Below are 12,696 nucleotides of genomic sequence, written 5' to 3' on the forward strand. Positions count from 1 at the left end.
TAACAAGGCAAATCCCTCATTCTGGAGTGCACTGAATTATACCAGGCGCTTACATCGGAACACCACTGATACCTTGAAGAGTGAACTTGTTGGCTAGTTGGTTCAACATAACTTAAGGGAGCAGCGCGAAAGACAGGGACAGAAAAGGCACACACACACCCACACGTAGCGCAGTATGTGTGGTGGTATGTGTGCCTTTTCTGTCCCTGTCTTTCGCGCTTCATCCAAACTGACAGCAGAGTCGATGTCTTAGCAATCTCAGTCACTTCTAAGCGAACACTCGCGAGGTAACACAACAAAGCATGACACAGATACACAAAATCTTTAAAGAAGACACGCCATCAAGTGCCTCTAACTTCAAGTTTCAACTCGGCCTCTCGTTGCTCTCGTCTGCTCTCGCCAACTTGACTAGGGAATTTCTGGGTACACCACGGCGCTAGTTTTGCTCGGCAGCACAAGGTAGACAACATGAAACATGCTTACACCGCTAACATTGGGCGATGTTTAGGTGGCTTTTTAGTCTCGTGCGTTGTTGGTGCGCGAATGCCTATACCGTCAAGGACGTGTGAACAGTCCGTTGTGTACATCTTGTGACTTGTGCGAGACACTTGAGCGTCCTATACTGAAGTGTACTGCAGTCGCAGCGGGCATTGCTGACTAAGGAATATGTATATACTGATTGGATGTAAGTGCGCCACCCTTGGCGATTACCTCTTTACGAAAGGGACCGACGTGACCAAGCTTATCGAGCTACGCTGATTTTCGTGCACCAAACGTGATCTGGACACCCGTTGAACAGCGAAGCTGCATCAGTCTACCCTGTGCCGTCGTCGTCATAACAGTGTCACGTGACCAGATGGGGAACGAAATAAACAAAATAAATTTCCTTGGCGAGGCGGGGTTTGAACCCGGGGGTCCGCGGGCCGAAGGAAAGCGTCATAACCACTGGGCTATACCTAAACCCGCGCTTGCAGAACATGAATTTATGGGAAACATGTGAATGCGTAGTGATCGTAAAAAAACAATGCAACAACCACGGATGAATACAAAGAGAGAAACGTCTGTACGATTAGTCCGACGATTGTAACACACTTGAAAAGCAGAATACTTGCTATGTGCGCTTCATTTAAATATTTTCTGAAGGTAAAGGCCTATAGTCGGACACAACCTTAGAAGTCCGCTCCTCAAGGGCGGATGCACACAAGCCTACACCAATGGGCGCCCACTCCACGCTGACGTCATGAGCCGGACAGCCGGCGAGCACGCCTTCGGGGAACACTGCCGAGGGCGCGACTATTTCGGTATTCTGGGCGGGGCCTCTCCGGACTTCTCAAGTCGTCGTATCCGACTATGGCGGTTATTTCGGCACAAAATACCCCGAAAGCAGTTCGCACTTTCCTTGGAGACTTATATTAGTTGTAATAAACCAAGGCAAGGCACCCGAGCGCGTAAGAAAGTCATGTGGATAACAGGGAGCGCACACTTGCAAACATTCCGGCTGCGCCGGTGGAAAATCGCGTGACGCACGGCGTTCGCTGAAACGCCATTGCATGAGCCTGCAGGTCACATGGTCTCGCTAGAAATAACGCGGCATTCGCTGGAACGCCATTGCATGAAGCGGCAAGTCACGCGCTCTCGCTTTAACCAGTCAAGTGTAGGCGCGCGCATTTCAAATTTATAGCGGCGGATTTAGACACCACGTGACGGGTGTTTCCGCGGCGTGGAACTGGCTGAAGGATTTTTTTCGTGTTGTTTACTTAGTTTTCTCCGAGTCATTTCTTATGGCGAAAGCTGTTATGAGACCGCAACAGCTATCGCGCACACTGAGAAAAGAAAGCCAGGCTTCCAGCGAGAATTCAACACAGGCACTCTGCGTGGCGGTCGAGTATTCTACCACAGAGCCACGTCGGTGCTTGAAACTCCTTCGCGAGAAGCCCTGTAGAGGCGTAATTTCGGGAATCACCTTAACAGCTGTCATATAGCTTGGTAGAAGATAACACGATGCCAAGTGCAGTGGATGGTTCAAAGCTTTCCACCCGTTACAAAGGGCTCGACCGCAATTCTTCATCGTCATGTGCTAGAGCGCGTTCCGAGGGACCATAATAGAGTTTTTCCATCCATCCATCAGCATCAACCAAGTGCACACGATGCCTTACGCGCGCCTAGTGGGTACCTCGCTTCTCCGAAGAATGGCGAATAGTGGTACTTCCCTGCTTCGCAAATTTATATTTATGGCGTTGTGGGTGCCTTGCAGTAGTTGCCCCAAGAGAGTGTCACAACTCCTTAATGGGAGGCAATCGGCGGGCTGATTTCAAGAACTTACGAATCAGTTCCGCGAAACGCACCATGAAAGCACGGACAATTTAAGACTGGAGAATGCCAGTCGTGGTCTAGAGACCGAGTCAGAGCCAAGAGTTAATACAAACAAAACATATTCTTAATTACAGCAGTACAAACATCTCACATACATGCACACTTGGCTATTTAAATCAATACAACTCAGATGAGTTAATAACGGGGAAAACACTCATTCTAATTGCGCCCAAATACAAGCTCAGGCATTCGAGAATATTCAAGAACAATTAAAGTTCTGCAATATCCACCAGTCATTCCGCGGCGTCTTTTTCCAGTGCTTCTCGATGATTCCTGTTCCGCATACACACACGCACATGGGCCCTCGTACTGAAGCTCTGACCAGGAATTACCCTTCGGGAGTCGGTGATTACGTGATTACGTGCTTCACTTGCGCTCCACCAGCAAAGACCATTTTACCCGGACGAAATCATCGCAGCACCACTAGGTTGGCGCGAACGAAGAGATACCAACGAGCGGCATCCGTGGATATAATTCTCGAGACTGTGAGTGCTATTTTCCGGCATTTATCAGCCTTTGAAGTCTTGAAGCGGAGGCAGCTGAGCTAAGCCTAGCGCGCTATGCATCCCACCGTAGGGAATACACAGGTGTGCTAAGCCTAGGCGAGGTTAGGCTTGGCAAAGGAAACGAAACGAATTGGATATGGAACAAGTAGGTCTTTCGGCTGGACTAAGTGGCTGTCAAGTCAGTCGACCACCACGAGTGACACCTCTGAAATGGATTCGCAAGGATATGCAGAAAATACAGCCCGCGGCACTACCGACCGACCATGGACGCATGATGAGCCGAACTCAAACTGGGAGGTTGCCTTGAGCAAGCGAAATCTCAAGAAGCTGAAACGAGGAAACGCAACCACAGCGACTGGGACTGCAGAAGTTTCCGGAGAACAGCGAAACGAGGATCAACACGATGTCACTTCCAACGCAGGAAGGAATGCACTAGAAAGCAAAAAGGAAACGAAGCGGCCCTTCCGTCGAAAATTGCCTCCGCTTCCGAAGAACGACATCAAAGTGATAATTAGGCCAAAGCAAGGACTGATCGTGCGGGATTTCACCAACCATCAAGTGGCGCGAGCCGTCGCCGCTGCGTGTGGAAACAACGAAGTATGCAGGGACGAAGACCTTCTTGTAAGGCTTCGAAACGGCTCGGACATCATCATTGCTAGCACGCCCAAGGAGGAAGCTGCTAATCTCTTACGAAGAATCACTAAGCTGACCCTTGACAGCAAGTCGTACGAGGTGAACGCGTACGTGGCGACCGCGGACGGGGTGGTTCGCGGAGTCGTCCACGGCATAGACGCGGGCACACCACCTGAGGAGCTCATGGCGCATCTTCGAGTCCGCACGCAAGGGGTCAAGATTTTACAAGCCAGAATGCTTGGAAAATTCAAGACCGCGGTGATCACTTTCGACGGGAAGGTGGTACCGAGGTTCGTGAATTACTACGGAGGTGAGGAACCCTGTCACCTCTACCGCCCCACAAGGCAGGTCTGCTACATTTGCCTCAAACTGGGGCACCGCTGGGACGTTTGCCCCCCACCAGAACTGAGTGTGTGCCGACAGTGCGGACTGTGCAACCCTGAAACGGGACATACTTGTGTGCCCAAGTGCGTGCTGTGCAGGGAAGCGCATCTCACCGGTGCTCGCGAGTGCAAAGATCGCCTGAAAAGGGCAAGACGCCCGCCCATTCACAACCAAGAAAAAGACGACGGGAGGAATACTCGGCGTAGCCGCAAAGACAACAGTGATGGGAAAAACAAGAGACGATGGTTCAGCTCTGAGGGGGACACCTCCGCGAGCCGCAGCCGCTCCGAGTCCCGTTAGACGTCGACAACGAGGCAGCAGCAGGACGAAAGGAACCCAAACCAGGGGAAGAAAAAGAACAAGAAAACCAGAAAGGCAGGCTGGGCAGAAATAGCTGCCGATTCCAATGCTCCGGCGAACACACACACAACACAAGCCATAAACGAATGTAACGAATGCGAAAGCATCAGGCGGGAACTCGAAGTTACGCGCACCAAATGCAACGAACTCACCCGCAAGGTAGATAATTTAATAAAAGCTATCAAAGACAGGGATATCAACGTGGGTGGCCAGGGCGGAATGCGCACCGCAGCAGGGAAGGAGAACTCTGGAAAGGACATGCACGTGCCACAGGCGACAGCCCCGAGGGTCGACCAGACCGCTTTCATGAAAAACACGCAAACACAACTGCCGTTGGAACAACAGCTACAGCAACTGCAGCAGCAGATACAGCTGCAACAAGAACAAACGTAGTCGCAGCTGACGCAGCAGATTCAGCAATTTCAAAGTCAACTTTCCGAGGTGAAGGGTGCGCTCAGGAAGAAACCTCACACCGACAAAATCAAGAAAAAGGCATACAATAGGCCTTCGTTCCCATCCGGAAGCGACAGCGAGTCTAATCATGCATAATGGTCAGAATCACTAAGGGAAACACAGAAAGACTAGAAATTTGGCAATTGAACTGCCGCGGTTTCCGTAAGAAGCAAAGCACCCTTAGGCAGTACATGCAGACGACCCTTGTCAGGCCCGATATCGTAGCGCTGCAAGAAACTGGTTGCTCTCACAGTCTAACAGGGTACGACGCATACTTGAGCCAGACAGAGGGAAAAGCGACGACCCTGGTATCCAAAGCAATAACGGCAATCACACCCGGCATTAGACACTGACATCGAGCACGTGTTACCCGAGATCATACCGCACAAGAGAGGTAAGGGGAGCGTGTTCATTCTGAACGTGTACAGCCCACCTAGGCAAATGAACCCTGATTTCGAGCCACTAAACAAAGCAGCGAGCGAGACAGCCAAGAACAACGGCTTGGTGATATTAGGAGACTTCAATGCGCAACACAAGAGTTGGGGATATGTAAGAGAAACAAGCAAAGGGAAGAATCTGGCTCAAGCGTCAGCACATGCAGGCCTCGAATTGGTCACGGACATCACGAAGCCGACTAGAATGGGGAACAGTGTCAGCAGAGGTACGTGTCCAGACCTCACATTTGCAAAAAACACCCATGACGTATATTGGGAAAACACTGAAGAGAACCTCGGCAGCGACCAGTTTATCCTTTTGATGTCAGTCGGCACCGCGAAAGTGCGAAGAAAACTCGGACAGGTGAAAATAACAAACTGGAATGCCTTTAGACAAGACTTCCAAGAAGGACCGATTGAAATGATCGCGGAATGGAACAAAGGGATCCGCGAGGCGTACGAAAGGGCAACAAAGGCAGTGGAAAGCACGGATACCACCCCGGAAATCGATAATTACCTTCTACGCCTGTGGGAAGCTCGTAGAAGCATGACCAAAAGATGGAGGAGACAGAAAGGCAACAGAAAATTGAAACGAAAAATCGCTGCGTTAACGGTCGAAGCAGAGCAATACGCGCAAGAGCTCTCGAAGCAAAACTGGAACGAATTCTGTGACTCGCTCAAGGGCACGCTAGGGACTGCCAAAACTTGGGCGCTGCTGAGAAACATGATCGATCCAACCAAGTCCAAAACAGAAAACAACAAGACGCTACACAGAATCGCCCACAACTTCCAAGGTAATGATGCGGAGCTACTAGGCAAGATCAGGGAACGATACATTGGGTCTGTGAACATCGCTGCCTGCACGGACCCCTATCGAGGTGCCGAAAACGATAAACTCGACCGCCCCATTATGCAAGAAGAGGTGTACGCGGCAGTCAGAATGGCTGTCAAGAACACAGCATCCGGAGCAGACAGGATCGGCAATGCAATAATAAGAAACCTGGGGCCAGAACATATCAAATCTATCACGGAATTCCTGAACAAGCATTGGGAAGCGGAGACCGTTCCAATAGAGTGGCGACACGCGCAGATCATCACCATCCCAAAGCCAGGCAAAAAGCCGAGCTTAGAAGACCTACGACCTATCTCACTGACTTCGTGCTTAGGGAAACAATATGAACGAATAATTACGATCAGGCTGCAAAATTACCTGGAAGATAACGACCTCATGCCTCATACGTTGTTTGGGTTCCGTCCCAAGCTATCAATGCAAGATGTCTTACTTCTCATCAAAGAAGAAGTTCTCAGCAACGTTCCTAAGTATGGAGAACATGTATTACTGGCTCTTGACCTCAAAGGTGCCTTTGACAACGTTAGCCATATCGCCATACTATCGGCTATAACCTACTTAAATTGCGGGAAAAAAATTCACGGCTACGTCAAGGCCTTCCTCACAGATAAGACTGCGACCATAGGGATGGGCGACCTGCGGTCAGACACGTTCAGGCTACCCAACAAGGGCACGCCGCAAGGGTCCGTGATTTCACCTCTTCTCTTCAACATTGCAATGGTTGAGCTGGCGGAGAAACTGAACGCTATAGAAGGCATCCGGCATGCAATGTGCGCCGATGACATCACGATATAGACGACGGAGGGCTCGCTGGGACTCAAAGAAGAGAGACTCCAGGTGGCTGCCAATTGTGTGGAAGAGTACGCAAAAGCAAGAGGACTGTCATGTTCACCTGAAAAGTCGGAAATACTTAGGGTGCGCAGACCCAGACAGGGCGACAAAGTCGACCTAACAGTCACACTAGCCGGGGTCCGCATACCGGAAGTACAGACATTAAGGCTTCTGGGAATGTGGATTCAATCTAACCAGAGGGCGGACCACACAATCAGATTGCTGTCTGGGTCGGAGGCCCAGATAACAAGAATGGTTACGCGAATAACCAACAGAAGAAACGGCCTCAAGGAAGATGACACCCTCAAGCTTGTAAGAGCACTTGTGGTGAGTAAAACCACCTACAGCCTCCCCTACCAGCATTTAAACCAAAGAGAAAGGGAGCAAGTGGAGGCGATCCTCAGGAAGGCTTATAAGACAGCCTTAGGTCTGCCAACAAGCACGGCAACCACAAAAGTAATAGACCTCGGCATAACAAATACCTATGACGAACACAGGGAGGCGCAGCTTGCCTCTGAGAAGACAAGACTACAGCGCACTACGACAGGACAAGCCCTCCTCCGGAGAATAGGCTACCAAGATAGCATACGAGAGTTGGACCGCACGGTAGACATACCGGACGAGATCAGATCTACATTCAAGGTCGCTCCCATTCCTAAACGCATGCACCCTACTGATCACCAGGGCAGGCGCAGAGCCAGGGCGCAGAGCATTACCAAGACCTATCAGAACAGAAAAAACGCCGTCTATGTTGACGCTGCTACATACGAGAACGGGAAAGACGCTGTGGTGACGATGATCGACGCTCAATTAAAAGAGAAGGTCAGCGCATCGCTGAAGAATTGCACCGTGTCAGATGCCGAGGAGGCCGCCGTTGCTCTAGCGGTCGCCGAAGGCAACAGGTTAGGGCAGTCGCTAATAATAATCATGGACTCTCAGGACGCCTGCCGGGGATATACCAATGGTAGGGTAGGCCGGAAAGCCGCCGGTATCTTAAACACCGGCGGCGTGAGCAACGAAAAACACCAAATAATTTGGGCCCCAGGACATGAGGGTATTGCCGGGAATGGTCAGGCCGATCTCGTATCTCGAGGATACGCAAGCCGAGAGAGATCAGTGGCCGGGAGCATCAAGGCGGTGGCCTGCACTTACAGGGACATTCTGGAGCATTTCAGAGAAACAAGAAGGCGATATCCCCCGCCCCACAGTGGACAAGGAGCAGTCGGTATCCTGGCGGCAGCTGCAAACAAATTCGTACCCATGCTTGCACATTTACAATAAAATACACCTAACACAATACAGACACGTGTTTTTGGTGTGGAGAGAAACTCACAGTTTACCACACAACATGGGGATGCCAGAATATAACGGCAGTACCCATCATACACAACACCACGCCGGAGCAGTGGGAGACTGCGCTGTCCAGCCGGGAAGCGGACGACCAGATCTGGCTGGTTGAACGCGCCAGACGGGCAGCAAATGCCGCGGCAGTCCTGGACTGAGGATCCATCCACAGGCGTTCTGCAGAACAGCGCTCTGAAGAACAGCTCCAGAGCCAAATAAAGTTTATTCTCTCTCTCTCTCTCTCGGCGTCACTGTCTGGGAGACCATTTCTTCGAAACGCTACTTCAGTGACCGCACGGTGCCATCTCTCAGGACTTGTTCCAGTCCGACGGCACCACACTTCGCCGCCCGTCTTTGCACGCTTATGCTGGGCTGCATCCGGGTTCGAGAGTCTTCCACGTGACTCATCTGCTCACAGCGCAGTGGAGGCTCGAGAAAGAGCGAGGAAGTTCCCGGGTTGCACGTCTGGTGGTAGCGGCGTTGATTTCTTGATCTCTCCAGATCTTACGCGGGAGCTAGCTGTCTCGGCGGGCGTCTGCTCCGGCAGGGGAGCGGAGAAGCGGCCGTTGTTGGCGTCTTCTGTCGGTGAGGCTGAGGCGGCTTTCGAAGGTTTTTGACCGTGAGTTTACAACGAGGCCAATAAAGGCCGCTCCTCCATATTTCGCTGGGACTGTGCAGGCCTGGCGTTTTCATTTTCTCTACTTTCCGATATTCTTTCCCCATACATTACTTTCCTGTATCCCTTCCCTCCTCCCGAAAGAGTAGACAGGCGTTGTGGCAGTCGTCAGCCTGCTTCCTCCCTATTTCCTCGGTGTCCTTGTACCTCTGCGTATGTATATGTCAAATAATTATTATTAGATGAACAATTCATCGTGTGCGTAGTTCAGTCATAAAAAGGAACTTCCTGGGCATGTTTCCGTTTTTTTTTCGATGTCGTTATTGATTATATTTTTTAAGTTGTGCATTACTAGGGCAAGCATGGCGCTAAATGGCGTGACCGAGCTTCCGCTCTGCAACCGGGGAAGAGGCCAAGATATCGCCTCTATTATAGTTTTGTTTTTTCTTTTCAATGACGGGAACCGATGTTCTCTTCCTGCATGCTAGTGGCACGCTTTTGCTTCAAACTTGTGCACAGCAGTTTCATAAAGTGACTAAATTGTAGCGCTTAACGTCGAGGCACTGTACAGTGCCTCGACGTTGAGAGAGAGACGTCGTACTAGAAGGATCAAACCTGGCCAGCCGGCGTGATAGTAAAAACGTTTTGCGTGCGCCAGCAGCCGAACTGAGCTATGCCAGTGCCTCTCTCCGTACTTGCGCTTGCGTGCAGTGAACAGCCAATAGTGAACCTACCACATGTGGCAGTCCAGCGCGTTGCACTCATTTCTGGCTCGATCTTTATTGCAGGTCTGACCGATGCCGCGGGCGAAGGTTTCTACCGCTGGAGCGACGGTAACCCCATGAGTTATTCAGACTGGTATGTTAGGTACGGCCGTATTGCATGTACGCATGGTGCATGTTCGAGCTCTGACTGGAGTTATTGTTAGTACCTCTGACCGCGGTGAGGCGACACGGCACGGGGGTCTGCTTCCATAATTGAAAACATTCTCTTGAGGTAACGGCATCGGCTTATAAGTCTTGTGTAAAACGAGTCGTCAGATGAAAGGAAACAAAGGTGACGAAATGTATTGAAAAAGAAGCGCGCGAAAGTAGCTCATTCTGCGGGGGGAGCAGGGCGTACGCCGGCCACGGGCTGTCGTCGCAGCCAGACTGGGTGGCGTACGAGGACTGCACCATGCTGCGCGTGGACAGCGGCCACTCGACGGCGCACTGGCACGACATCCCCTGCTCGCTGGGCAAGCACTCGCTGGGCACGCTGAACCGGGCGGCCGCCAGCTGGCGCCAGATGGAGGAGCTGCCCATCACCACCATCAGCGCCTACATCTGCAAGATGAGCAGCCACAGGGCCGGTACGTGCTCCCGCTCCTTCTTCTCGCGCCTTGCCCACGACGCCGCCGCCACGCAGACAACGCTCCTGGTCCCCCTCCCCTGTACCGGCACATGAAGGCGCACGTCGGCGAGGTGCTGGTGGCTCCGGAGAAGTACTTCGTGTGCAGAAACAAGGAGGTCATCTCGGTGGTGAACGTGTGCGACGGAGTGCACGACTGCCGCGACACGTCGGACGAGAGCGACTGCGGTACGGCTCTCTCTTGAGCACCCGCACGGCCTAACTGCTATGTCTCTCCACAGGAGTCACCTGTCCCGACGGCAGTTTTAGATGCGCCAGTGGCAAATGCGTCTCCATGGGCGCGTTCTGCGACTTCAAGGACGACTGCGGTGACTCTTCGGATGAAAGCCAATGCGGTGAGACTCTTTGTCTAGGAATACGTGCCCGAGACCAAACGTCGCGCTTCGACAAAGAAGTACCGATTTACTAAGGCATCTTAGGTTGATGCAGCGCACAGGAGACGAGGACGAAGAATTAAGAAGCACAGGGCAGGCGCTGTCCCCCGCAACTAAATTTTATTGGGAACAAATAAAGGCACCTTCTCAATAGGGGTGCCAAGCCTGAAGGAGGCCTTCTTTATTTTTTTCTTTCTTTTTCTCTCTCTGTTTTTTCTGTCTTTTTGTCTCTCTTTAGTTTTATTTCTTTCATTCTCTCTCTGTGTATGTCTTTGTCTTTCTATCTCTCTCTTGCCAATCTCTATTTCTTTCTTTCTCTCTCTTACTTTGTCTTTCTTCCCTCTCTATTTATCTCTTTCTTCCATGGTGTGCTTTTTTCCTTGATTCTTTCTCCGTCTTTATTCCCTTTCTTCCTCTCTCATTATTGCTATGCTATGCTTTAATCTATCCCCACCTCCTTTCTCTCCTCCTCACCAACACTTCCCTTTCCCGCCACCTCGCTACACTATACGATACAAGGCTATGCTAGAGCACGGGCTCGGGCCTACCCGAAAACCCGAGCCCGGCCCATGGGCCGGGTAAAGTAGCTTTCACGGCGGGCCCGGGCCGGGCTCGGGCCTGAAGCTCCGCGCTTAAGGTCGGGCCTGGGTTTGAGGTGGCGGGCTCGGGTCGGGCCGAGCTTGAAGTTTGCTCAGTTCTTAAGATTGTTCCACATATGTTGTACATTCATATATGTTCCACATATTGTATCTTAAAAAAAAAAACGCTTATTTTTTGTGCGGGGCAAGCTATTTGGAGAAGTTTTATGGGGGACAAGTACTGAACTTCTTTTGCTTCTTGCACAAGGGATTGCTTGATATAAGTGAAACGCGCGGACTAAAAGTAAGTAGACCAGGCACTTATATAGTGACATCTCAATATTCTGTGCTTTATTAGTTGCAGTCGCTATTATTTTATATCCCAAATGTTATTTTGTAATCGCAGTAATACATCGAATACAATAAATTTATGTCTATACCTCTAAAGCAGGGTGCTGTAAAGCAGGACAATGTTCTTAAACGGACCGACAACTGGTTTTTCTCAACACATTTTTTACAGCGAAAGCTGTTATGAGATCATTTCACCGGCCGTCTTTTTCGCCGTAGTTGTCCGCCGCCGGTGTCCGTAACCATTATCGCTCGAAATAAGAAAAAAAAAGGAAATAAGAACAAAAATTTAGGATGGAATGATGTTCGAACCTGGGCCCTGTGCGTGGGAGCCCAGTATTCAACCTCTGAGCCATGCCGGCGCTTGAAATTGCTTTGCAAAAAGGTCCTATACAGGCTTCATGTCGGGAAGGAACCACATTAGCATATGCAATATAGCGTGGTAGAAGAGTAAAATAAGCACCAAGCGTCGCACAACGCGAGTTCTGTAACCAAACGTCACACAATGCGAATTGCGCAACGAGTAGGTTGTTTAATGCTTCCAACCCATTACAAACGGCTCTGCCATAATCCTTCATCGGCATCAGGCACAGCATCAACAAAGTGCGCATAATGCCTTACATGCGTTTACCAGGTACCACGGCTGTCCGTAGAATGACGAAAAATGGCACAGTGCCTGCTGCCCTACTTCTAAAAAATTACGATGATTTATAGCGTAGTGGGTTCCTCGCAAGTGCACTTGAATTGGTTGCCAAGGAAGCCCATAAGCGCATGATCCATTTCCTCGGGGTCTCAGTAAATTTACAATGATATATAGCGTAGTGGGTTCCTCGCATGTGCACTTGTATTGGTTGCCAAGGAAGCCCATAAGCGCATGATCCATTTCCTCGGGGTCTCAGTAAAATTACAATGATTTAGAGCGTAGTGGGTTCCTCTCAAGTGCACTTGTATTGGTTGCCAAGGAAGCCCATAAGCGCATGATCTATTTCCTTGGGGTCTCAGTAAAGTTCTTCGCCCCCCCCGTCTCTCTCCCACGTCAGCGTATGCTATACAGCATGACGGGAGAGGGAAATAGCGACCGGGCGTCACCCAATGCAAATTACATAACTGGTGGGCCGTTTAAAGCTTCCAACCCATTACATAGCGCTGAGCCATAATTCTTCATCGTCATAAGTCGTCGCGTCAACAAAGTGCACATAATG

General features: G+C 50.6%; 1 protein-coding gene across 1 annotated transcript in view; it reads left to right on the top strand.

Annotated features, from left to right (window-relative positions):
• Window positions 1–12,696, top strand: part of LOC119393144 (uncharacterized) — a 445,271-nt gene that overhangs the window by 208,793 nt on the left and 223,782 nt on the right. Inside the window, exons 25-28 of the mRNA XM_049415849.1 lie at window positions 9,573–9,651; window positions 9,900–10,135; window positions 10,192–10,362; window positions 10,416–10,529. Coding sequence (XP_049271806.1) covers window positions 9,573–9,651; window positions 9,900–10,135; window positions 10,192–10,362; window positions 10,416–10,529 — 600 coding nt within the window. The remainder of the gene's footprint in view (window positions 1–9,572; window positions 9,652–9,899; window positions 10,136–10,191; window positions 10,363–10,415; window positions 10,530–12,696) is intronic.

This window comes from Rhipicephalus sanguineus, chromosome 5 (assembly GCF_013339695.2).
Source record: "Rhipicephalus sanguineus isolate Rsan-2018 chromosome 5, BIME_Rsan_1.4, whole genome shotgun sequence".
NCBI classification, from domain to species: Eukaryota; Metazoa; Arthropoda; class Arachnida; order Ixodida; family Ixodidae; genus Rhipicephalus; species Rhipicephalus sanguineus.